Source organism: Lissotriton helveticus, chromosome 6, assembly GCF_964261635.1.
Source record: "Lissotriton helveticus chromosome 6, aLisHel1.1, whole genome shotgun sequence".
In the NCBI taxonomy this organism is placed as follows: Eukaryota; Metazoa; Chordata; class Amphibia; order Caudata; family Salamandridae; genus Lissotriton; species Lissotriton helveticus.
The window spans coordinates 1,397,681,275-1,397,709,081 of NC_136067.1; the positions used below are offsets into that span (position 1 = coordinate 1,397,681,275).

General features: G+C 48.3%; 1 protein-coding gene across 3 annotated transcripts in view; it reads left to right on the forward strand.

Annotated features, from left to right (window-relative positions):
- The window catches only part of SCAF8 (SR-related CTD associated factor 8), a 1,826,711-nt gene that overhangs the window by 956,190 nt on the left and 842,714 nt on the right, over positions 1 to 27,807 (forward strand). For all 3 annotated transcript variants that reach the window (XR_013596231.1, XR_013596230.1, XM_078649179.1), the window contains exon 20: positions 27,055 to 27,279. Coding sequence is in view for 1 of the 3 variants with exons in the window: in XM_078649179.1 (XP_078505305.1) it covers positions 27,055 to 27,279 (225 nt within the window). In the remaining 2 variants the exon portion in view is untranslated. The remainder of the gene's footprint in view (positions 1 to 27,054; positions 27,280 to 27,807) is intronic.

Below are 27,807 nucleotides of genomic sequence, written 5' to 3' on the forward strand. Positions count from 1 at the left end.
TGAGCCACTTCACAATTGCCCTCTTCGCCTTCTGACTCTGAAGACTGCTTTCCTGGTTGCCATCACCTCTGCCAGGAGAGTGAGTGAGCTCCCGGCTCTTTCTTGTACTCCACCTTTCCTTTCTGTCTATCCGGACAAAGTGGTGCTTCGTACCAAACCATCTTTCCTGCCCAAGGTTGTCACGGCCTTCCACATTGGGCAGTCTATCACCTTGCCTACCTTCTTTCCGCCTCCGCATCCCTCTAAAGAGGAAGAGCGGCTCCATCGTCTGGACCCAAAACGTGCGCTCTCGTTTTATCTGGATCGCACACGCCAGTTCCGGGTGGATGACCAACTCTTTGTTGGTTACGTGGGCGCTAAGAAGGGGAAAGCGGTGCACAAGAGGACCATCTCCCGGTGGATCATCTTGTGTATCCAGGCATGCTACTCTTCGGCTAGGAAGGAGCCCCCTGCTGGATGGCGGGCTCATTCTACCCGAGCCACGGCGACTACCACTGCCCTGGGCAGGGGTGTGCCCTTACAAGACATCGGTCAGACAGCTACGTGGGCATCGCTGCACACGTTTGCAAGACACTACTGCCTGGACAGCCAAGTCCGGAGGGATGGCTTCTTTGGCCGTTCCGTCCTCCAGGACTTTCTGGTGTAAGTATTGGTTCGCAGACCCACCACCGGGGTTGGTATTGCTGGGGTATCTATTCTAAGGTAAGGAATCTAATACTAACGTGTCTCTTTCAGATGCACAAGTTACTACTTGTGTAACGATATATCTGTAAGAGACATTAGTTAGTATTAGATTCCTTACCGACCCATCCATCCTCCCCGTTCTGCGAACCAATATCTAGGGTTAGGGTTGTCCCCTTCAGGGCCCTAGTTTCAATGGCACCAGTGTTGGTTTTTAACATGGCTCTGCGTTTCTGGCGCGGAAAAGCTGTGTCTAAGAACTGACGTCAGCACGCGGAGGTGGCGTCTAAGTACTCCGACGTCATCACGGCGCCCACGACGCCGACGACGGACGCGGAGCCGCAGACGACGCCTACCGACGCGCAAGGGTACTGCTACGCAAAAATGTCCGGATCCAGTCTGACGCCTGGGGATATTCTAAGGTAAGGAATCTAATACTAACTAATGTCTCTTACAGATATATCGTTACACAAGTAGTAACTTGTGCTTTCTGACAGAAAATTACTTCATTTTGAACAACTTTTTCTGCTTACTTTGACATTTTACATCTAGTCAAGTAAGAAACTGTCTTTTTAAGTCAGTTTAGTGAGCATTTTCAGCTGAGAATGCCTTCACTTTTTGACAAATGTCCTTCTTGTGGCAACAAGAAAGCAAAATCAGACAACCACGACGTTTGTATCCTGTGTCTACCTGAAGAACATGATCCAGGCACCTGTCCTCACTGCGAGCACCTGTCAGGAAGAACTCCCAAAGACAGGGAGAGAATTCGCATATATGGCCTGGCTCACAGGTCATCCAGAGGAAGGTCTCCGGTGAAGAAGGGTTCCAAGAAGGCTAGAACATCTTCAAAAGAGAAGTCTTCCCACCTTTCAGCTTCGGCGTCAGGCTTGGCGCTGAGAAAAGAACCACCGGTGGGACGTTTGTCTTCAAAACTACCGCCGACGGAGGGCTCGCCGTCGAAAAGAAGAACAGGTACGTCGACGACGTCGAAGGATCCAGCTCCGTTGTCCAAATCCCCTCCGCCGTCGTCAACCGGGCGACGATCGGTGTCGAGGAATGTAACTCCGCCACCGTCAACTGGGCGACGGTCGGCGTCGAGATCCAAGGCCCCTCCGCCGTCGTCAACCAGGCAACGATCGGCGTCGAGGGAGGTCACTCCTCCGCCATCATCATCCAGGCGACGACCGGCGTCGAGAAGTGTGACTCCTCCGCCGTCGTCTAAGAAACGACGTTCGGCGTTGAGGACCAAGACCCCTCCGCCGTCGACAGTAAAACATCGATCGGCGTCGAGGACGCAGTCTCCGTCTGCGTTTCGGACCAATACCCCTCCGCCGTCGTCGCACAGACATTCGACCTCGAGACAGAGGGCTCCGTCGAAGGCTGGTCATTGCCGTTCGACGTCTAGAGAGAAGGCTCCGTCGATGGCTGGTCATCACCGTTCGACGTCGAGAGAGAGCGCTCCGTCGACGGCTGGTCATCGCCGTTCGACATCGAGAGACCATAGATCCTCGCATCGATCGCCGTCGAGGCATTCGAAGTCGAGATTGTTGGACCCGCCGACTCCCCAGAGGCGTTCGACGTCGAGAGAAAAACATACGACGCCAGAACGCTCGACGTCGAGACATTCAGAAAGGGCTCGATCGTCGTCAAGAAACTCTGTGATCATGGTTAAGGAGTCAGCTTCTCGTCATTCTACTTCACAGTCTTCTGGCTCCTCAGCAACATCCTCAAGGTCCAGGTCTCCTGTGCGTCAGCCAGATCCTTCGGCTGCGGAGGTCAGACTGTCACCCAGATGGTACAAGTCATTGGACCATTGGCGAGATTCAGGGGCTACAAAACGTATGCACGAGTAAGTCAGTCCGCAACACAGATCTCCTCTCCAGAGACTGGTGGATGAAGTGGACAGGCGTAGTCCTCCCAGGCGCCAAGCAGACAAATCACCTGTGAGAAGACCAACCAGATCTCACTCTCCCAGAAGGGAAAATCCGGTGAGATCCCGATCTCCCAGAAAAGATCCTGTCAGATCTCGTTCACCAAGAAAACAGGATCCGGTCAGATCTCGCTCTCCTAGAAGAGAAGAGCACCCAAGAAGATCACGTGAGAGGAGGCACGGTGCTCACCGTAGACGTCGAAGAACTCCGTCTACTTCATCTACCTCTTCTACCAGGTCTTCCAAGAGGGATTACTCTCCCACGTTGACGGATAGTCCTACTTCTAGATCCTCTCCAGTGGATGACATCGGCACTTATCTGGATGTCCTGCAAAGAGGAGCGCAGAAGCTGAGCATTGAAATGTCTGTCCCCCAAGTTACTACGACAGTAATTTTTGAAACTTTGCACAAAAAATCTATCTCTCGTCCACTGCTGCCTTTAGTCCCGGGGATTATGGATCCGGTCAAGGACGTTTTCCTAACTCCAGCAGCCATCAGAGCGGTGCCAGCCCGCATACAGAAGAAATACAAACCGGCTTCTTCTGACCCAGTTTTTGTAAAATCTGACCCTCCAGCAGACTCTGTGATAGTGGCAGCGGCAAGGAAGACGCATGCAGTTGCTGCTTCCTCTTCAGTCCCTCCCGATAAGGACAGCAAATCTCAGGATTCGTGGGGTCGCAAAGTTTGCAATTCAGCTGCCTCCACACTGAAGGTCTTCAGTGCGGCCGCACTGCTGGGTAGATACGACAGAGCCTTATGGGACTCCATGGAAAGGTTCAAGTCCAAACTGCCAAAGGAAGACCAGAAGGACTTTGAAGAAACTATGACAGAAGGATGTCTGGTGGCGAACCAGTTGATAAGCACAGCAGCGGACGGTGCAGTGCTTGCGGCACATTCCTACTCACATGGGGTTTGTGCCAGGAGGTCGGCTTGGTTGCGCCTCACAGGGCTGAAGCCGGATGCTCAGCATCGCATCCTTAATCTTCCCTTTTCAGGTTCCTCTCTCTTCGGAGAACATGCTGATGAAGAGATGACCCGTATGAAGACTGAACTGGATACGGTAAAAGCGGTGGGTTTGGAGAAGAAAAAAGAATTCAAACGCCGCTTTAAGACCAACAGGGGGAGAGGGGCTCAACAGAGGGTTTAAACCCCTCAGTGGTCCCAGAATAAGAACCAAGGAAAATCCCAGTTCTGAGGCAAATCCAACAGAGGTAGAGGAGGTCACCAGCAGTCCTCTACCACCACGAGAGGAGGAAAGGCTTGATCAGTGGCTTCCTCTGGCGCCGTTGCCCACTCAAGTGGGAGGAAGTGCTTCACAACACCTGGCAGAATGGGTCAGCATCACAAAAGATCAGTGGGTGCTGAATATACTGTGCAATGGATGCAGGCTACGTTTCCGTGCGCTCCCGAAAAGCATTCCTCAAAAGAACTCTTGCCCTCACCAGCTGAGCTTGCTCCACAGAGAGGTGACAGTCCTACTACAAAAAAGAGCTATAGAGGAAGTTCCTCCCTCTCAAAGAGGAAAGGGAGTCTACTCAAGATACTTTCTTGTCCCCAAAAAAGATCAGGAGGACAAGTTCAGACCTATACTCGATCTGCGTCTCCTAAACAAAGTCATCGTCAGAGAAAAGTTCCGCATGTTAGCTCTTCACCAAATATGCCCACATCTTCAAGCCGGAGATTGGATGTGTTCGGTGGATCTGCAAGATGCATACTTTCACATTCCGATTGCTCTACAGCATCGCAAGTACTTGAGGTTTGTCGAAGGAAGCAAACACTACCAGTACAAGGTGCTACCCTTCGGACTCAAGTCCGCACCACGAGTCTTCACCAAATGCATGGTAGTGGTGGCGGCTTTTCTTCACAAAAAGGGACTCTTCATCTATCCATACCTGGACGACTGGCTCCTAAAGGGCCCGTCTCCGGTACAGGTAACGCACGATCTGCAACTTTGCCTACACCAGTTACACAGGCTCGGTCTCCATGTGAACCTGGAGAAGTCAGTCCAGCGGCCGACACAGTCCATCCACTACCTAGGCTCGGTTCTGGACACAAAATTGGGGAAAGCGTTTCCTTCGGAGGAGAGACTTTTTTCCATGAGGCAGAAGTGTGGGATTCTATTAGAGTTTCGGCTTCCAACAGTCCGACAGGTAGCCTCCCTGCTGGGTTCCATGGCATCCTGCATTTTTCTCATCCCGAATGCCAGGCTGAGAATGCGGCCTCTACAACAGGCTCTCGAAGACCAGTGGGACCAGGCCACAGGGCGTTGGGAAGATCGTATCACTCTTTCCCAAGCAGCGAAGGATGCCATCAAATGGTGGACTCGGACGAGGAATGTGCTAGTGGGAGTGCCTTTTCACCAGCCACTACCAACCCAGTCTATAGTGACAGATGCCTCTCTACAAGGCTGGGGAGCGCACATGGGTCCCCTTCAGATTCAGGGTTAGTGGTCTGCACAGGAGCGGACGTACCACATAAACATGCTGGAGCTCAGAGCGGTGTTTCTAGCTCTCAAAGCTTTTCTTCCAGCGATCGAGTCCAACTCAGTCTTAGTTCAGACAGACAATACAACCACCATGTTCTATCTGAACAAACAAGGAGGCACACGGTCACGCCCTCTCTCCCGGGAGGCTCAAACCATCTGGCACTGGCTTCTCTCTCGAAACCTTTCAGTGGTGGCGGTGCACCTTCCAGGCGAGTTAAACATCAAAGCAGGCACTTCGAAGATCAGCCAGACTGGGTGCTAAATGACGAAGTGGTAGAAGAGCTTTTTCGTTGTTGGGGTCGTCCAGCCATAGACTTGTTTGCGGACGAAGAAAACGCTAAATGCCACGCCTTCGCGTCCAGATTCCTCCGGCCAGGGACGCAGGGGAACGCTCTCCTGATGGATTGGTCGGGAACATTTGCTTACGCGTTTCCTCCCCTGCCTCTGATTCCGAAGGTAGTTTCCAAGCTCCTCAGGTCGGCCATGGAGATGATCTTGATAGCTCCGGATTGGCCACGACAGTGGTGGTACCCGGACCTGCTGCATCTGTCTGTGTGTCCACAGAGACGACTTCCTTGCAAACCGGACCTGTTGAGCAAGATGAACGGGAGGATACTACATCCCAACCTCTCATCACTGAACCTGACAGCATGGCTCCTGAGGTCCTGCAATATGGACATTTGAATCTGCCTCCCGAATGTATGCACATTTTAAAGGAGGCTAAGAGACCTTCCACGAGAGCGTCTTATGCGTTCAAGTGGAAAAGGTTCTGTGTAGGGATCATCACTTAGATCCAACTAAAGGGCAGGAGGAGGTAATCCTGCCATACCTAAGGAAATCAAAAAGAGGGAGTGAAGAGGTGATGCCGATGAGCACCGAGGTGGGCACGTCCTCCTCTTATCAGGGATTCAGGTTAATCAAAAAGGGCCACCTCACATTAGGTGGGTGTATATCCGGATTTTATTGGAATACACCTTCTTTGTTAAAATACCCCTCACACACCAAAAGGGCCCTTGGTGTCATGCTTCATCATCGGGGTCTTCCCGTCCCGCTGCGGGGCGGGGCAGTGCTGCGACAAGCGGATACGCCGGAGCACCTTTAGGTGGAGGTGCTATGTGTTGGGAGTGAGTGTCAGTGGGGTCAGGAGTGATATAAGTGTGAGTCGTTAAAAAATACCTGGCCTAGTGGAAAAAATAAATTTTATTAAACACTGGCTGGTATTCCGTGGATGTGTCATCCACGGAAGCCGCAGACGAAGGAGGAAGCACGAGCGTGCGAGGGGCTCATTGGGACCCCACCATACCCTTCTGTCTTAAGCTGGCCCATGAGGCATTGACTCCTCCATTGATAAGCATACTACATTATTAGTGTGGTAGCATATATGTGTTGTAATTATTAATTGTAGTTACACACATAGTCAACCTTTTTTCACTTTTTTGTATATACACTTTTTCTACCTCTGTGGAGAAACACTAGTGAGTGACAGGGGGATCTTCCCCTAGGTCCTGACGAAGAGGCCCCGCGCCTCGAAACATGTTGACCCACATAGGAGAGAGAGCCCATTAATCTGCTCCATCTCTCCGCTTCACTTTTCTTTTAATAATACCAGCCAGTGTTTAATAAAATTTCTTTTTTCCACTAGGCCAGGTATTTTTTAACGACTCACACTTATATCACTCCTGACCCCACTGACACTCACTCCCAACACATAGCACCTCCACCTAAAGGTGCTCCGGCGTATCCGCTTGTCGCAGCACTGCCCCGCCCCGCAGCGGGACGGGAAGACCCCGATGATGAAGCATGACACCAAGGGCCCTTTTGGTGTGTGAGGGGTATTTTAACAAAGAAGGTGTATTCCAATAATATCCGGATATACACCCACCTAATGTGAGGTGGCCCTTTTTGATTAACCTGAATCCTGCCATACCTCCTTTCCTTGGCAACTTCAGGTTTGAAATATGCTTCCATTAGAGTGCATTTGTCAGCCATAGTAGCGTACAGGAAATCACCTAATCAGATTACTTTCTTTCAGGTTCCGGTGGTTAAGGACTTCCTCCAGGGGTTGAAAAAAGTGTATCCCCCTGTGCGAAATCCTTCTCCTCCTTGGAAATTGAATCTGGTTCTATCCAGGTTAATGTCACCTCCTTTCGAGCCCATCCACAAGGCCTCCTTGCAACATCTCTTGGAAAGCGGCCTTTTTGGTGGCGATTACCTCAGCGCGCAGAGTAAGCGAGATACAAGCGCTCTGTGCGAAGGAACCATATGCTGTTTTCCACCACAATAGAGTAGTCCTAAGGGCTCATCCATCTTTCTTGCCTAAAGTGGTTTCTGATTTTTATATAAATCAGTCCATTTCCCTCCCTTCGTTTTTTCCAAATCCTACGACCCCAGCCGAGCGGTCACTGCACTCCTTGGATCTTAAGAGAGTGCTCAAGTTCTATTTGGAAAAGACTAAAGGGATTAGGAAAACGGATCAACTGTTTGTGAACTATGGTTCAATGAGGACGGGCTTTCCAGCGGCCAAGAGGTCCATCTCCAGATGGATTGTCTCTTGCATTAAATTGGCCTATCAGCTTGCAGGCAAGCCTTTATTGGTGTCACCCAAAGCGCATTCCACTAGAGGGAAAGCCGCTACAGTAGCTTTCTTACATGACATTCCAATGTCAGAAATATGCAAGGCTGCAACCTGAAAATCGGTTCATACCTTTACGAGGCATTACTGTCTTGAATCTGATTCCAGGGCCGATACTCAAGTAGGGCAAGCCTCCTTGAGAAATCTGTTTGGGTAGCCCATAGCCTACTCAGGCTTGTTGATGAGATTACGGTCTTGTCATTCCTTTGCCCGCAGGGAAGAGGAGAGGCTCGCTATTCTTTTCTAATGCTTATGACTATTGATGAGTATCCCCTGGAAGAGAAGGATTAGTTACTTACCTGTAATCCTAGTTCTTTTCCAGGGGTATCCTCATCAAAGTCATAAGCAACCCTCCCGCCTCCCCGGGCAAAGGATATTCTTTAATAAGGAGATATTGTTAACCTATTTTGTTACTGGGTTTGTTTCAGTCTCCGAAAAGGACAACTGACCTAACTGTCACCCCTGAGGCATGATGGGATACCGGGGGTCATGGGTGCCTTAAAGGCACGGTGTCAGTTTTTTGTATACAGCTACAGGTTAGCTTTTCAGTCTTTTTAGACTGTGTATTTGCAATGCAGCCTGGGAGCTTTCTATGCTTTCAGTGAGTTATAAGAATTTCTACTGCTGCCTAAGCATTAAAACAGTTTCTAAACAATCTTTGGTGTTGTTTCTCATGTTTCTAATGTATATTATTCATGTATGGTGGAAATTCTTTACAGCATATTTCAGCTCTGATGTGATTTGGCTGCTATTGCGTGTTGTATATATATATATATATATATATATATATGAGTATATATATGTGGGGCACATATAATATAGTGTTTCCGGGGTCCCGCGCATGGGCGGGAATATTCTAATGCTTATGACTTTGATGAGGATACCCCTGGAAGAGAACTAGGATTACAGGTAAGTAACTAATCCTTCTGCACTGCCCCACTGAGCTACCTCCTCCCGCCATGCTTGTGGTGTAGGGCTCCTAGGGGATTTCCATCGCATGGTAATTGCTCTAATGGCCAAAATAAATGCAAGGTCCTGAAAACGTAATTGAACCTTCAGGGTCTTAGTATGTTTTTGCAATCCCAATAGACATTCCAATATGTTATCTGTAATTGTGAGGTGTGTGATCTCCCCCAGTCAGTCTGAATCTTTCTCCAATAATCCTGAAGGTGGGAGCATGCCCATATCATATGTATGAAACCCGCCTCCTCCGCCTTACATCTTGGACAGCAGTTTAGTGCTTCAGGGAACATGCGCTGTATTATTTTCGGGGTTAAATAAGTTCTGTGTAGAACCATACTTTGAATGAATTTGAGTTTGACATTACTCCCATGCTTTATCAGTGTGTTCCATGTCAGTGGTCTCTGCCCATTTCGTGCGGAAGTCTATAAGAGTTATGGAAGCGTGTGCTCGAATACCTATGTACAGCCATTTGATGAAGTGTCCACCCCGCCCCATGTAATAAAGTAGATGGACTAATTTGTGTCGTGGGCGTTCATTTACCTGAGGCGCCTACGTCGTCCTAATGTAGTGTGCTATGCTACCGTTGCATGTAACAAATAAAGGCAGCCTGATGCACCTGTGGCCCGTACGAAAGAGTCATGGTCTAATAGGATGCCATCCCCAAACAAGGATCCAACCTCCTCCACACCAGCCTCCACCCAGTCCTGCAGTCTGGTGTTCGTGAGCCTACCTCCGCGATTGGTATTCCTAGTAATGGAATATTGCTCGCGGAGTGCACACATTCATCGTTTTTCCTCGTTGCTGTATCTTGGGTTTCTTAGACCCAGATTTTTTTTCTCTCTTTTTCTGAAAGCGAACCTTGTGTGTATCTCCGGTTTCTGCCGGTATCCTTTCACCAATGTTCTTCTGTGTATAGTTGGTCAGTATGACTACCTGGCGATAATTTTGGTGTCTTTTTGCCGACACATCTATGCTGTCGATGCTTTGTTTCATAGGCTTTTGCATGTGTGTGGTTAGGCTCAACGGTTCATGCATTGTGCCTATGTATATCCATACTATCCACATACACGTATCTCCTTGTAGTTATGGGTTGGTATGTCTCTGCATCAATTACATCTCTCTCTATGCATGTCCATCTTGGCATACACAGTTGTGTATGCTCCTTTTGTACGATCTGACTAATGTAGTGTTTAATCCTTTCTCTGGGACTTTTCATTTTGCAGGTCCATGGATCCTGTGCACAGTTCTGCTTCTTATTCTTATTGCAGAAGTTTATGGATTTGTTACATTAGGCACTGGCTGTTTTGCTTTCTATGACTTTCCCTCGTCCCTTCCTGGGAGGGGAAGGTTTTGAACTGTCCTCTGCCGGACTGAGGTGACATTGCCTTTTCTTGTTGATGATCTTCCTGTTACAGTGCTTAAGGGTCGGGTGTCAGCCATGCTTATACTTGCTGTCCCCACCTATTTTGGTCCATCTTCTTGACTGATTAGTTCTCTTTTGGAACCTGGTGGGGTTGAGTCGCATACCCTCCTCCAATGAGGTATAGCCTTGGTATCTATTCCAAGTTAAGGAATCTGTGTCTAGATGCCTCTATCAGATGAACTTACTTACCTTCTGTAACAATGTATCTGGTAAAGACACAGTCTAGCTGCAGATTCCTTAACGCCCACCCATTCTCCCCGCTCTGCGAGGACCTTTTCAGGTTGGGTTCTTACCCTCTGGTCTTTTATCCAGTGGTCTCTGCCTTCATGTGTGTTTCTCTACTTCACATCCTTCCCCAAGTCAGGATGTCTTCTTCTGTTTTACCTGTTGCTTCTCCACCCATTCTCGCAGGAGTTCATATATCCATGCAGAGGTTGATCTTTCTCTAGTGATATTTGGTATAAACAACCTTGATCTTAGGGTACTTTCATCCCTACAGCTAGGTCTCCTTCTATATCTTATGATCTTGGCTAGAAGGGAGATATGCTTTAGATGGAAGGACCCTGCCCCCCCAACAACCCCCACTAGAGAAACTTGGATTAAAGCTGCCCTAAGAATTGCAAACTTAGACCAAGAAGAAGCCTCTGTAAACATTTGGTCTCCCTTGAACACATGGGCACGAAGCCTGCATATGGTTAACAACTAAGATTAAGCAAATGGTATTGTTTGTCCAATGATTACACCTGTCCTCGGGAGAAAGAAGAATGTCACGGTTGGCTAGGCAAAGGCAGTGAGTCGAGGGGTGCCCAGTACATACATATCGACTTGTTAAGATCTGCCAGAGTCTGTGGTGAGATGAGGACAAAAAAAAAACATATATCCATGCACGCTCTGGCGCCCTGGTTTCTTTTCCAGTGTGCAAGTTGGTCATGTTCTTCTCCCCTCCCTCCTCCCCTTTATCCTTTAGCGTGGGGCCTATTTGACTCTGATATAGTCAATTGCTCATATTTAATGCGTGGTTGCACATTCTCTGTTTTTGCAGAAGTGTCACTTGCCGTAACTTCATTTTGCTAAACTCTTGTTATTGACTTTCATGACATTCATGTGGTGGCAGACTGCTTGTAGTTTCCCGTAACATTCATTTGCTGTTTGCTTTATAGGAGGTTATTTTTTTTTTGTTTATGCTTGACTGTTTCTAAGAAGTGAGTACTCTGCTCTTGCCCTTCAGTCACTTACGTTATGTAGTGTTTTTCTCTCCAGTGCAGAGTCATGTTTCATTTTATTTTTCATTGTTTTAAAAAAAGTTGAACTTTTTTTTGGCACACTGTTCCCACACATTCAGTTTTAGTGTTGACAGTGCATTGTGGTGCGGACAAGTTTCCCAGTAGAAAACTGACATCAGCGCGCCGGGAAGGACTTGTATGTCTCCACTGACTTAATATCCATGGACGACGTCAGAGCGGAGCCATGTGACGCCGTCCCTCTGAGCGCAGAGGTACTGCTGAAAAATCTCTGCAGCCCCCAAGATCCCGGAGAACCTTCCCTGCCTTCCTAAACCAAGACTTTGTCTCCTGTGAGCACCGTATCTGCTCACCCACGGACTCTGGCTCCGGCCAAATTCGCAAGTCTGCACCACTCTGCACCCGCGCCCACGGCTCGAGTGGCCCAACACCACAAGGAGGTCTCTCCCGCGATCCTGACCTGAGATCTGGTTATCTCTGACCTGCCTCGAATCTCCAAGCAAAGCCTGCAGCCCCTTTCTTGAGGATCCTGCGACCAGAGTTGGTAAGAAAACCCGACACCTTAAGACACCTCTGCACCCGACGTCCCACGGCCTTGGGTGTCCCAACCAACGGTGACCCAGCATCCCAACTTCCCTCTCCAACCGGTTGTCACTACCAGAAGATTTTCGTCCATGAGCCTGCAGTCTTTGTTGCAGCCGGAGAATCCCTATTGAAATCAACAGGGCACCAGACGCCAAAACAGCACCCTGCACCCTTGCCGCCCAGGCACCGTGGTGGGTGTAATTTGGGTGCTAACTTGAATCCCCCCTTTGCCCTGAGCGTAACTCCAGGAGCTTTGCTTCACAACCCTGTGGCCTGCTCGTGAGCAGCCACCAACTGGAGGCCCCCTATCCCCCATTGGATAACATTGGGACTCAGTACTCTGCACCTGGCCGCCTTAGTGCCACTAAGAGTGTTTCAAAAGTTCATCCTTGACCCTGGGGGAACCCTGGTTCTAACCCCAGTATACCAACTCCCACAACAACGTACTTACCATTTAACTGATAACTTCATTTCTCGCCATAGGAATACATTGACTGTTTTTCCTTGAAAAATGTTGTGTGGAGTTGATTTGTATAAAAACATGAAAAACTGCAACCATACAAAAACGGATTTATTTACCTTTTCTCTAGGGAATGTCCCAATGTGATATTTAGGCATATAACATTGAGTAGAAAAAATAACTTGAAAAGGTATTCTGAAAGTAACATACAAAATTATCTGTAAAGTAACTAAAAAGTAATTTCGACATTTTGACTTACCTGTATTTCAATCAACTGCATTTGAACCTGCATTCAATTGTAAAACATTGCGTAAGATTTTGCAAAGCATTTATTTCCCTTACCTGCACCAGGGCTGACTTGGTTCTAGAAATAAAATAACAAAATAATATGTGTGATACAAGCAAATTGGTCTGAGTTCAGTATTTGAGTGTGTGACATCATTTGCTGATTGAGTATGTACAACAAATGCTTAACACTTCCATCTGATAAAGCCTTACTGCTCGCCCACACTACCACAAATAGAGTAAAGTGCTATCTCCTTTTACCTCTGCCTACCTTTGGGGTTCCACTTGACTCTGTGCACACAATACCTCATTTTGGTATAGTATATACAGAGCCAGCTTCCTACAGGGAGTAGTTAGAAATAAGGAAGTGGTCGTGTCCGCAACCATCCCTGTAGTTTGTCTGCCTGGAAGTGACCTGGAGACTTGTGCTTGGGCTGAAGTCAAACTGAGAACCCAGCCAACCATGCTAGGACTCTCAGAATAGGGTTGTTACAACAAGAGCAAAGAGAAGAGCTCAAAGTGCCTAAAATGAAAGTGTGTCCTCATGTAACGTAACTGGTGCTATGTAAAGCGCTCTGATAACTGATTCGGTTCGGTTCTAGTTCGCGCTATATAAAAAAAAAAAAACTCTGGAAAGAGGTGCGGGATCCTGAAAGAGTATACCAGCCCTCAAAGAGAAAGGGTAAGAAGACTGGTGAACCAGCTTCTAAAAAGATTTAAAGTAAGAACCCCTTTTCTCAGGAGGAGGACTTGTTATCCACAGATGGAACTGAGCCTGCAGAGGTTGGGCCTTCTCAAGCAGATCTCTTGGGCCCAAGGGGCCCCTCTAGGATGGATCTGTTCAAGGGACAAGAAATCCGTCCCACTTATGAGCGCCTGAGGCAGCAAGCTGCTGCACAGGAAAAGGGCTATATCAGTGGCATCCACAGGGTCTATTGGGTGGATGGACTCCTATACACTGATGCCAGAGACCCCAAACCTAGTGCCCACAGGAGAGCGGTAGTACCTCAGAGGTTTAGAGAGTGTCTTCTTACTATGGCCCATGATGTCGCCTTAGCTGGACATCTTGGTCAGGATAAAACATGGAATAGATTGGTCAGTCACTGCTGGCCAAGGATGTCCCAGAAGGTGAAGGACTTGAAGTCCTGTCTCACCTGCCAAGCTAGTTGCAAGGCAGGAGGCCACTGAAAGGCCCCCTTAATTCCACTTCCAGTGGATGGAGTACCCTTTGAAATAGGGGTCAACATTGTTGGCCCACTGGACCCTCTAACAGCCTCAGGAAACAAATATGTTCGAGGCATGTGGGCTGCTGAATTTATATCTATGCATAGATCGCCGCCTAGTGTTGGGTCCGGATGATTGCACATTGTTGTCCTGGAAGAGTCTTCGAAGTATCACAAGATAGGTGGCTCCTCCCCTGGACTACAGTGCGCATGGGCATCCCCTCCATGCTCAGATTGTTTTTTTCCGCCATTGGGTTCGGATGTACTTCTTGACTCGCATTCGGAACTTATAATAGTTGCTTTTTTCGAGGCCAAAAGGCCTTAGGGGCGTCGGTATTGTCTTTCGTTCGGTGCCTTTTACCTTCCAGTTCTTTGAACTCGACGTCAGAAGACTTTTGCCTTTCGACGCCACAGGCCCATCGACGATGGAACAGAGTCCGTTGAAGCGCTGCCCCGTCTGCAACTCGAAATATCCCCACATCGACGTACACCCGGTGTGCAACAAATGTCTCTCACCGGACCACGACGAGGCCAGCTGCATGGCCTGTTCGAAATTCAGATCCAAGAAAACTCTCTGTCTTCGGCGCGCTGCACGACAGTCGGCGCGAGAATCGGCACCGGACCCAGAAAACCTCTTCGGTGGCGGCGACGAAGAAACTGTTCATGAAGAGGATCCGGAGTACTCGGATCCCGCTTCGGAGCCCGACTCCACCAACAACGAGGACGAGGAAGAACTCTACGTCCGTGATGAAGACATCGTCGAGGTAGGGGACGACGTACAACCTACCGGAGCCGTCGACGACGACTCAGGTGAAGAGCTAAGCCCAACCGCAGTTGCGGGGACCCATAAAGACTCTTCCACGGCTCAGGTCGAGGCATCGCCGGAAGGCCTTAGCCAAGATCTTCAACACCGTTCTCTAGTCCCGCTTCCGGGCCCGACTAAGAACATTTCCAAAGAGCCATCGGTCGATAGGCCCCACTCGGTGGAGATATCGAAAGTGAAACCAAAGGACACAAAATCGAAACCGAAGCTGGTTAAAACAACCATCGGCTCGAAGACTTCGGAACCTTCCAAGTCAAAGCGTGCACTCGACCCCTCGGGGTCGAAAGGGGGCGTCGAGCCGAAGATCGGAAAGACTACGCCTGTGTCTGCTGTGAAGCGCGTCACGCTCCAGTCGACGTCGACTTCTGGCTCCAAAGATGGCGGCTCTTCCAAGGGGCTCGAGGCCCAGCGGTCCATCGATCCGAAGTTGAAGGAGCCGATGTTGGTCAAGGCCTTTGACCCGAAGCCAAAAGTCTGATCGAAACACCCTGCCGCGTCGCAGCACGAAGGCGTTCCTGCAAAGCAACAACGTCTCGAATCGACGCAAGGCCTCAAACGCGCTGAACCGTCGAAGTCGGTCGAGTCGAAGAAACCGCCTCCATCGAAAACAGTCAGTCCGTCGCCAATGCTCACGGCGCCGATAAAGTTCGGACTACCCCCGACGGCGCGACCTAAACCTGTTCAACATACTCAGACTACCGACTCTGCCAAGTCGACGTCTGGTGCCGCAACCACTCAGCCTCGGTCGGAAGACGTTGTATTCCAGCCACCGTCCCACGACAACCAGTCGAAACTCTACATCGACTCCGAATCAGGTCGACTCACTGTTTACCAGCGTAAAATCAGGCCTGAAGCGCCTATGGAACATTATAGAATACCTCTGAAGACAAAGAGGGACTCTTCTACCTCTCCTGTTCTTTTTGAGCCCACGCCATCATATGATCAGGGCTATACCTACTCTCCCACAAATGCCACTGAGGATATGGAGGGGGGAGACAATGAGGACCAGTTCAATTATACCATGGATGCTGATCCAGATGAGTCCCAGCCCTGGGCTGATTCTGTGGACCCTGACCCACATGCCACTCCTGATACTCTTTCATTTGCTGTCAAGACTTCCCCTACTGAAGATACTGCTGCTTTCAACACACTAATTGAGAGGGCGGCACTTAACCATGACGTGGATATGCACGCTGACCCCGTGGAGGAGGACTTTCTTTTTGATACATTCTCCACATCAGAAAGGTCTATGAAAACTCTGCCTATGCTCAAAGGTGTGCTCAAACATGTCAGTGACATTTTTAAAGAGCCCACTAAAGCAAGGGTGGTGAACCCCAGAATTGAAAAAAAAGTACCGGCCTGCGCCCGTGGACCCTACCTACATCAAGGGCCAACTCCCGCTGGACTCCTTAGTGGTGGCTAATGCTCGCAAAAGAGCAAACTCTCAGACAACGGGTGATGCTCCTCCTCCGGACAAAGAATCAAAGATCTTAGAAGCCTCTGGGAAACGTGTGGCAGCTCAAGCTGCTAATATTTGAAGGATCTCCAATACCCAAGCCCTGTTAGCAAGATATGACAGGGCACACTATGACACGTTAGAGCAGCTCATGCAACACCTGCCTGATACTTATAAGGAGGGGGCAGAAATGCTTATACAGGAGGGGAAGTTGATCTCCAACGCGTCCATTAAGTGCGCGTTAGATGCAGCCGACACAGCAGCAAGAGCCATAAACACTAGCGTTATGCTCCGGAGGCATGCCTGGCTCCGTATCTCTGGCTTTAAGGCTGAAATTCAGACTACCCTACTCAATCAGCCAGTAAACCCTGACTTCCTGTTCGGTCCAGAGGTAGACACCACTCTTGACAAGATTAAGAAGGACACTGAAACTGCGAAATCGATGGGAGCTCTGCAGTCTCAGCAGTTCAGGGGCGGTTCCTTTCGTCGCTCCGGTAACAGGGGAGCTTCTAGAGGACAAGCGTCACAACAAGCACAGTACACCAAAAGTGGCACACAATCCACCTATAACAAGAACAATAGGGGTGGATATCGTGGAAACTGCACCAAGGGCAGAGGACGTGGAAATAATAATGCCAGATCCTCTGCCGCTAACAAGCAGTGACGCCTTGTCACTGCCCCCCGACCATGTAACACCCGTCGGGGGGAGACTCCAACAGTTCCTGCCAGTCTGGGAAAGCATTACCACGGACAGGTGGGTGAGACAACTTATACAACACGGTTACTGTCTAGAACTAACCTCCACTCCACCCAACATACCTCCAAGGCACCGTCCTATGTCCGCCGAGCACATGCACTTATTGCAGCAGGAAGTCTTGTCCATGCTGCAAAAAGGGGCCATAGAACTCGTGCCTTTGGAACAAGGACAAGGGGTGTATTCACTGTACTTCTTAGTCCCCAAAAAGGACGGGTCTCTCAGGCCCATTCTCGACCTGAGGCCTCTAAACCTATACATCCTATCAGAACACTTTCACATGCTAACATTACAGCAGGTTCTCCCGTTGCTCAGTCAAGAGATTTCCTAGCAACCCTAGATCTGAAGGATGCATACTTCCACATTCCCATTCACCCCAGTCACAGGAAATACCTCGGGTTCACCATCAACAACCAGCATTACCAGTTCAAGGTCTTGCCTTTCGGGGTCACTACAGCCCCCAGGGTGTTCACGAAGTGCTTGGCGACTGTGGCCGCGCATCTTCGGAGACAACACATCCATGTCTACCCGTATCTAGACGACTGGCTGGTGCAAGCAAAGTCGGCCCAGCAGTGTGCCGACCACATGTCACGCACAATCCACCTCCTGCACAGTCTAGGATTTTCGCTCAATTACCAAAAGTCCCACCTTCAGCCCGCACAGGTACAACAGTACCTAGGCGCGGAAATAAACACGCTCGCTGCCACGGCGCAGCCAAACTCAACGAGGGTCAACAGCATGCACGTGCTGATTCGAAAATTCAAGCCACAACACTCACTCAGAGCGCAGATGTTCATGCAACTAATAGGCATGATGGCCTCCTGCATCTTTGTAGTCCCACACGCGAGGCTACACATGCGTCCGCTTCAGGAATGCTTGGCACGCCAATGGAACCAGGCTCAAGGACAACTGAAAGACCTAGTGTTGGTGACTGGTCGTGCATACAACTCTCTGCATTGGTGAAACACACAAAACCTTTGCAGGGGCCGACCGTTCCAAGAGCCTGTACCACAGATAGTGCTAACAACGGACGCATCTCTCCAGGGCTGGGGAGCGCATGTCCTCCATTATACAGTGCAGCGACTATGGTCAACGCAACAGCAGAAGATGCACATCAACCTACTGGAACTGATGGCAATCTTCATGGCAATGAAGGCATTCAAGTTGCATCTCTGCAACAAAGTCGTGCTGATCCGGACGGACAACATGACTGCAATGTATTTCCTCCAGAAACAGGGGGGGGAGGACACTCTCCACAATTGTCACACCTAGCACAGTGCATGTGGAAGTGGGCCATTCAGAGGAACATGTTTCTCATGGCGGAACACCTCCCAGGCAGGGACAACCAGATAGCGGACCTGCTCAGCAGACACAGCCATCGGATACACGAGTGGGAGATACATCCCTCAGTGCTCCGACCATATTTCCAGAAGTGGGGTCATCCAGAGATCGACCTATTCGCCACTCACGAAAACGCAAAATGCCGCACCTTCGCCGCCAGGTTCCCACACCCGCAGTCTCAGGGCAATGCGATATGGATGAACTGGTCGAACAGATTTGCGTACGCCTTTCCTCCAGCACCACTAATACCGCTGGTGGCACGCAAACTGAGGCAACACTCCATGACGCTCATCCTGGTTGCTCCAACGTGGGCACGGCAGGCGTGGTACACCACGTTCCTGGAACTTTCTGTGGTTCCACACCAACGCCTACGTCTCACTCCCAGTCTCCTCACGTTGAGCCATGGCGACGTTCAGCACCCAGATCCGCAGCAGTTGAGCCTTGCAATATGGCTCCTGAGGTCATAGTGTGGCTACCTGAACCTGCCTCCTGACTGCATGGACATCATAAAGGAGGCTAGGCGACCTACCACCAGGGCCTGCTACGCGGCAAAATGGAAGCGTTTTGTTATCTATTGCTCCAAAAATAACATAAATTCACTTGATGCTTCCACACAAAACATCATAAGTTACTTGCTGCACCTATACAAGTGTAATCTAGCGTATAGTTCCATCAGGATACATTTAGCTGCAATAGCGGCTTATCTTCAAAATAGACAGCATCTGTCCCTTTTCAGAGTGCCAGCCATTAAAGCTTTCATGGAGGGACTGAAAAGGGTCATTCCTCCAAGACACCCGCCTTCGCCTGTCTGGAACCTCAACATAGTCTTCACCAGGCTCATGGGTCCACCATTTGAACCTCTTCACTCTTGTGAGATACAATTTCTCACGTGGAAGGTGGCTTTTCTGGTGGCAATTACGTCGCTACGACGCGTTATCGAGCTGCAAGCCCTTACTATTCAGGAGCCTTTCATCCAAATTCATGCTAATAGGGTTGTGCTGCGCACCAACCCTATATTTATGCCCAAGGTAGTGTCACAGTTCCACATTAACCAGACTATTGAACTACCTGTATTCTTCCCAAATCCTGATTCAGTAGCTGACAGAGCACTACGCACACTAGATGTTAAACGAGCTCTCCTGTATTACATCGACAGGACTAAAGATTTCAGGAAAACTAAACAACTGTTCGTTGCCTTCTCTCCACAACACAAGGGCAACCCAATCTCTAAATCAGGTATAGCCAGATGGATTGTTAAGTGCATCCAAATCTATCTAAAGGCTAAACGCACGTTAACAATTCCCCCAAGAGCGCATTCCACACGCAAGTTGGGGGCATCCATGGCTTTCCTAGGTAACATTCCTCTAGAGGACATATGTAGAGCAGTCACATGGACCACCATACACACATTCACCAAACACTACTGCGTGGATGTGCACTCCAAACAGCAAGCTGCTGTAGGTCAGGCTGTTCGCAGAACTCTCTTTCAGACTGCTGCAGCTGGCACGGGCAACCGCCGCTAAGGAGGGTACTACTATTTATTCTATGCATAGATATAAATTCAGCAGCCCACATGCCTCGAACGGAATATGCTACTTACCAGTATGCATCTGTTCTTGGCATGTAGGGCTGCTGACATTTATATCGCCCGCCCTCCTCCCCGGTGCCTGTCGCAGCTGTAGCACTCAGATTTTATTCACTTATTCTCATGCATGGTCATCACTTACTATATCACACTCCATCTCTGCCACAATGGCGAAAAACAATCTGAGCATGGAGGGGATGCCCATGCGCACTGTAGTCCAGGGGAGGAGCCACCTATCTCGTTAGACTCTTCCAGGACAACATTGTGCAATCATCCGGACCCAACACTAGGCGACGATCTATGCATAGATATAAATGTCAGCAGCCCTACATGCCAAGAACAGATGCATACTGGTAAGTAGCTTATTCCATTCTGGTGATAGTGGCCACAAAGTATCCTGAAGCTATACCCCTAAGGGCCACCCTGCAGGATTGGTTGCAAAGGTCACCCATGGTATCTTTACCAGGGTTGGTTTTTCTTTGGAGGTAGTATCACAAAGAGGTACAAACGTCATGTCTGCATACTTAAAACACATGTGGGAGGAGTATGGAGTGACTTATAAGTTCACTACACCACACCACCCACACACCAATGGCTTGGTGAAGCGATTCAACCAGACATTGAAAGGCATGATTGGTGGACTCCCTGAAAAACACAGAAGGGAGTAGGGTTCTCACCCTTTGAATTTCTGTTTGGGCATCCTGTTAGAGGTTCTTAGCGTCTTGTCAAGGAAGGATGGGAGAAGCCTCTCAAAGAACCATAACAAGGCATAGTGGACTATGTGCTTAGCCTTCGTTCCAAGATGGTTGACTACATGGAGAAAGCAAGCCAAAACCTTCAGGCCAGCCAGGAGCTTCAAAATCAGTGATATGACCAAAAGGCTGCTTTGGTAGATTTGAAACCAGGGCAGAAGGTATGGGTATTGAGCCTGTGGCCCCTAGGGCCCTCCAAGACAAGTGAAGTGGGCCCTACCCTGTCCTTGAACGAAAAGGGGAGATCACCTACCTGGTGGACCTTGTTAGTTCTAACAACCCCAAAAGGGTGATACATTTCAGCCCCCTGAAGCCCTAATATGACAGAGCTGAGGTGAACATGATCATGGTTACAGATGAGGGGCAGGAAACTGAAAGTGAACCTCTCCCTGATCTCCTCTGCAACAATCCCCAAAATGGATCTGTTGATGGAGTGGTCTTATCAGCCACCCTCAATGACCAACAGCAAGCTTATTGCTGGCAAGTACTAAGTCAGTATACTGAGCTCTTCTCACGGACCTCTGGTCATACTAGATGGTGTACCCATGATGTGGACACTGGTGACAGCCTACCCGTGCAAAACAAAATTTACTGACAGGCTGATCATGTCAGAGAGAACATCCAAGCTGAAGTAAGCAAGATGCTGGAATTGGGTGTCATGGATCCCTCAGAGAGCCACTGGGCCAGCCTAGTTGTCTTTGTCCCCAAACCTCACCCCAAGGGTGAAAAGAAAAAAATTAGGTTGTGTGTGGACTATAGGGGCCTCAACTCTGTGACAAAGACTGATGCACATCCAGTTCCTACAGCAGGTCAGCTGATTGACAGGTTAGGGGCAGCCAAATATCATAGTACCTTTGATCTCACCCCAGGGTACTGGCAGATAGGTCTGACCCCTGGAGCAAAAGTAAAATCTGCATTCTCCACTCCAGGTGGGCAGTTTTACAGCATAGACGTCTTCTAGATTCCCATACTCTGCGCTATCCGCTATCTAGTGGTTGGAGTCCGAAAGTGCTTTTTTTCCCTTTTTTTTCTGTTAGATGGTTGGGAAACCTGATCCCTGTGGTCAGGCTACAACCCCCTTTGTGTGTGTGCGCGCAAGCTCTGATTATTCTTTCCACCATGGAGATCGGAGGTGCACTGAAAACGTCTGAGAAAACACATCAACAGATGCAGGCAAGAAGAAAAACCTACTCGGTGTAGCTGATCTTTAGATTAAATTGAGTATTGGAACCATATTGTGAAAAGCAATGCCAGAATCCTCCAGTAGGATACCTAGTGGTTCTTTTCAAATGTTAAAGTATAATGACGTCCTGATTCAAGCCTTTGGGTACACTATAGAGAAACGAAATGGGTGGTTAAAAGATTCCTTCAATTTTTACCTACTGCAACTGGACATCCAGATGTGAAGTACCGTTTAAAATCCACTCTCCTGAAACCTACTCACAACTGGCGAGAGGCGAATGCATCATGGTTAGGGTTTCCAATGTTCGGTTAAAACAAATTTCAACTGATAAAACACCACCAAAGAGACTATTTGTTTTTAGGTCTCGTGGCATTAAGCGCGGTCTCGCCAGAGACCTATAGTCAGCGACACAGCTTTCCAGGAGACAGGAGCTGGCCGCGCGCATCTTGAAGAAGGCGATCGGAGCGGGCCACGCGAACGCGCTCGCTGTGGCCATCTCCTGTCTCCTGGAAAGCGCAAACACACACACGAGCGCCCATGCACGCACACATACAGAGACTTCCCCCCCCCCCTGCACACATATACACACGCGCGCGCACACACACACGAGCGCACCGAGCTCCATGCTCTAGCCGTCTTGTGCCCTTATGGCTCTCTCGCTCTGGGCCCCCACCGCTCCTCACCTGCCTCACCAGTTCTCCAAATTGTGTTCTACTCTCTGTAGCAGAGAGAGGTCAAAATGTCACCGCCGGCCGCTCGATGTCTAGCGCGGCTCACAGGCTCATCGGTGCCCAACAGCTCCTGCATACAATTGTCGCGGTGGACAATGCTTCCGCGCTCCGCTGTGGCCCCGGCAGCAACCAGGAAAACCACGGAGGCACTGACCTGGGGCACTCTCTTCGCTAAGCAGAGTTAGCGGTCATCGTCGGGTCAGGGCTGGGGTCCGGGCATCCGCACAACTACAGGTCCATGCCACACTCTGGCACAAGCTCACAACGGCAGTCGCAGGTTGGGCTGCGCGCAACACTCAGATTTTGGGTGGCTGGGGCTCCGCGGTCCACTGCCTCTCCGGAGGTCGCAGATTGCAGCCCAGGGTATGTGGTGACCGGGACGACAGGTAGGATATCGCGGATTTAGAATTTACAGCAGGATTGTGTAGGATTACTACGGGGCTACGTGAGCCGGGCTAAGACACGCCCCCCCATGCTGGTTGTCATTGCACGCGCACGTCTTGTTTTTCAAGCGATCGCGAAAGTGAAAGCGTTCGCTTTGTCCTGCGTGCCTCCCGGGCTCGCTGCGTGAGGGAGCTGTGAATAATAACTGCCGGCAGCCCCGGGCTGAGGTGCATCATCAGAGCTGTGTGAATAATAACTGCGTCAGCCCCGTGCTGAGGTGCATCATCAGAGTTGTGTGAATAATAACTGCGTCAGTCCCGTGCTGAGGTGCATCATCAGAGCTGTGTGAATAATAACAGCTGTGAGCCTGTGCCTGAGGTGCATCAGAGCTGTGTGAATAATAACTGCTGTGAGCCCGTGCCTGAGGTGCATCATCAGAGCTGTGTGAATAATAACTGGGTCAGCCCCGTGCGTGAGGTGCATCATCAGAGCTGTGTGAATAATAACAGCTGTGAGCAACAGCATACTCTTGCACACACTCTCACTGCTCACCAATTCAAAGTTTGCTAACAATTTTATGCAACGCATTGTCATACACAATGCCAATATCTCAAACTTTATTGCTACAAAACCTATTGCATTGTAAATGCTTGTTTCAGTAGTAACTGGAAAACACTGGATTTTGCTGCACTTTTCCTACTTTGTTGCCCGCCTTTATCAAACATTATAACTACAGACCCGATCTAAATGCACTTTTTTGTGATGGATGCTCCCACAGTGACAAATGTGGGCCTTGCTAAACCCCTTAATATGCTCTTGTGGACATCTGCATGGTCTATGGATCCCGAGATCTATTTATACTACTGTTTTGGAAGCATGGCACACATTCTATGGCTTCAGCTCACTGTTCACTTGTCTTGGTGAGTAGTGGCTGACCAGTTTTCAGCTGCACTCTGAGCAGAGTGTGGCAGAGGGCTTTGATTTTTTAAAAGGTCCGGTATCAGGGTTGTTAAAACAAGTAGCACTGTCCATATGGATACCTCTAATATTGATGTCTCCCCGTAAAACACAACACCGAACACTCCTGTTTTTTGGTTTCCATTGTGATCATCCAGAAAACAAGCCTTTGCAAACTGAAGGATCAGGAGGCATATCATGAACATGTTCATGTACAATGCAAAAAGGTTTGAGTTGGGTTTGTTGAAACTGTGCTGCTTTCACTGCATATACTAAATCAGAAAATGCATGAGTTAGTGTACAAGCCATAGTCCGTATATTTGGTGGTTTCCTAGTATGTGCTTCAGATGGGGCAGTTTCAGCAAAAACAGGTGCAAGGACTCGTTCTGAGCCTTCTCACTGGCGTAGATACAGCCCGAGACCACCAAATTCAACTTTAATTCCTACTGCCTCCATGTCAAATAGAAGCTTGGAACTCATGGTGCCAAAGCTAGGATTGACACTTGGCAACATCAGTTGTAGAAAACACTGCAACCATATTTAATGGAAACATACTGAGATGCAGTAGTTATTGTTGCCTAGTTGTAAAATGCCCTGTAACAATGCTCACTGCACCGTGTGTAACTACCCTGAATTCCCAAGAGGAATTCAGTTTTTGCCCTTCCTTAAAAAAACAAATGCCTGTCCCCGTGCATGGTAAAAGATAATAGCTTGGAGATCCTCAAATAAACTCAAAATCCCACAGACATGGCCCTGCAATGTAAAGTAAACTTCATTGCTGTTGTGAAATGCAAATTACCCAAGGCGATGGGTGATGGAGCTGCTTCTTCATAAAGCAGCACATGATTGCGGTCTGCAATGTCTCAATAGCTAATAGTATGCATATAATGAAAATTACGTAGCATGCTTCTTCCCTGTTCTCAAGTAGATCAAGGATAGACCCAGATTAGACCATAAAAATACATATACTAGCTCAGTTCATTCTTGGCATCTCAGGGCAAAGAACAGTTCGGAGTTACAATTGCTTGCAATAACTGAGCATGGATCCCCCCACTATGTATATCTCGTGTCTTAATCTTTTGCCATTAATCTGAAGGGTGGAGAAGTAGCAAGATGGGTTAAATGCCCACCATTAACTGTTTATATGTTGCAATCAAATCTTAAATGTGAGCAAACCTACCCCCCTTCATGCACATCCTTGTGGGCTGGGACTGGACTCTAGGAAAGGGGGATCTGAGTACTGGGAAATTAGGCAGGGAGTTGAGAGAAATAAAGAAACGTTACTTGAAAGGGCAAAGTAAATAAAAAGGTACAAGGAAGACACTTAGAAGCAGGTAAGACTGTTGAAATAACTGACAATGGGAGTGAAGGTCGGATGGAAATAAAAGCAAATTTCTACACCACAGATTTTTACAAGTTTTTAAAACATTTGAAAACATTGAAAAGGCCCTCCAGAATTCCAATGAATAGAAACTGAAAACTTTGAGGCCTGTTTATGGTGTTGAAAATTGCTGAAAATCTAAGTGAAGTAGTGTACCAGATTCACCCCTCCACAAGATCTGAACAAATTGCCCACCCGGAATCCTGACTGATAGCCTCCTAATAAATTATTTCTGAGAGAGACTTCTAACTGCAGATTTCTTACCGTAATATATTCCCCCAGGTATCAGACTAGATATGAAAATTTTGAAGCGGTCCCCTTGCACACTGGAATATTGCTCTGTGGCTCCAAATCGTTGTCGTCCGCAGCAGATATTTATTTATTTTGATTTTATTTTTTGACATTTGTATAGCGCACTGTTACCATACGGTGTCTTGGCGCTGTCATGATAGCTCCCCTGGCTAGACCTCCTATTTAGTTTGTAAACAGCCAAGTTTTTAAACTTCTGCGAAAGGTCATCAGATCAGGAGACAGACGGAGGGTCACCGGGAGGGCATTTCAGGCGACAGCAGATATGACATCCACAGGCCTATATAGGCTTTACCCATACACGCTGGCATCAGTTACTTGCGTGACTTCCACAACCGCAGATGCAGAATTGAAATCAAATTGGTCGTGATCACTGTGCAGATTCCTAGGCTGCTATCTGTTTAGGTGAAATAATCCAGTTTAAAGTTTCTACCTGAAAAAGCACTACAAAGGGTAAATAACTTGTTCTTTTGATAAAGACCTCTTACTGCAGATTATTCACATAAGAATAGATAGCAGAGCAGTACCCCCCAAGAGGTGGGTCTCTGAACTGGCTCAGTCCAAAACGTCACGCATAACCAAACGGGCAAAATGCCTGTCGCACCAGACATGACTGTCCAGAAGGTAGTGTTTTGTAAAGATATTGAGGGATGCCCAAGTGTTAGCCTGGCAAATGTCCAGGACAGTCACTTTGATGCTAACACAGTAGTAGTATTAGCCTGTACTGTGTTCGAATCACAAGCCTTCTGGAGGCTGCTTCTTAGCTAAAGTGTAGCAGATCTTGATGCAGAGCACGATCCAGTGAGAGATGGTTCGCTTCTGCACCTCTCTTCCCTTCTTTGTTCCCACGAACCTAATAAAGAGCTTATCCCCTACCCGGTATTCTCTGGTACGATCAGTGCCCTTTTCTCGTCCAGATAATGGAGACACTTCTTAAAGGGGTGAGGCGAAGCAAAGAACATTAGAAGGGTGATGGATTGACCAACATGAAACAGCTTAACCACCTTTGTCAAGAAGGACACGAGTCCTGAGAACAAGCTTGTCTGGATAGACGGTAGTATAAGGGGCACGGCGAAGGAGAGAGCCTGAAGCTTGCTCACCCTCCGGATTGATGTAATGGCCACCAAGAATAGTCTTCAGGGTGAGCAACTGGAGTGGACTACTATGCATGGGGTCTCAGGGAAAAACCATGAGGAAAGTCAAATCAGGATGAAAAAGATTTGCACTGGTAGAGATAGAATGGTTAACTGCTACATGTGTATGTCCTGATCATGGCAGTGTATTTTTGAGGTAGTTTGTCTAGTTTGAAACATTGTTTTGCCATGTCTCATACTTATGTTATATAATGTAACTTGTTTTTATATTTCTTTGAAACAACAGAATTTGTTCAGTGTGTTAATATTGAGATTGTGTGAAAATATTGTAATTATATGATGATAAAAAATCTGGTTGCACTTGCTTAAGCATTCTATTTCCCACCTTGTTTGCAGCTTTGATTCAGCCCCCTTTGTCTGTGACCCAAGAGACAATGAAAAGTTCATCTTTCAATAGCATTGGAATACCAGCTACTTCACTCTCTGCTTCGAATGATGCTGAAACTGTTTCCTTTGACAATTCATTCAACCCATTACCAACCAGTCAAGCAGAATCTGGAGTAAAGCAATCTGAAGCAGCAGACAGTCAGGTCACTTCTGCAGAAAAGGCTCCTGGATCTGGTAAGAAGTACACATAGCAATACACCTTTACATAAATCATTTTTGTAAGAAAATGCCTTTTTGTATAATCACCCCCCAAAGTTTTGAACTAATACTGCTGGTTTAACAATTTGGAGAAGAGGCCTGCTAATGAGACCGTGCCAGTGCCCTGACCTTAATACATGAATGTTTTGATTGGCTTATACCCAAGTACTGTGGAACTGTAAGGTATTAAACAACTCCTTGCTTTAAGCCCGACTTGATGCCCACATTGGAATTAATGTAACTTGTTGCTGTGTGCAACATTTACAAAGTTTTCACTTTGTTGCTTAAAATCTGCCTTTGAAGGGGGAATGGTGTACACTTGGAAGAGGGGCTGCTCTATTGTTTAGGTAGAAAGGCTGCCACTCTGGAAGGTAAAGGGAAATCACTTACCAAACTAATTTGTCAGGGCCGTGTAGCCCCCTTGGTAGCCACATCTCTGGATTGTGTTAGGGAGCTCTTAATGCCAAGAGAGGGGCTTTTCCAGCTTGAGAGTGGCAGAATTTG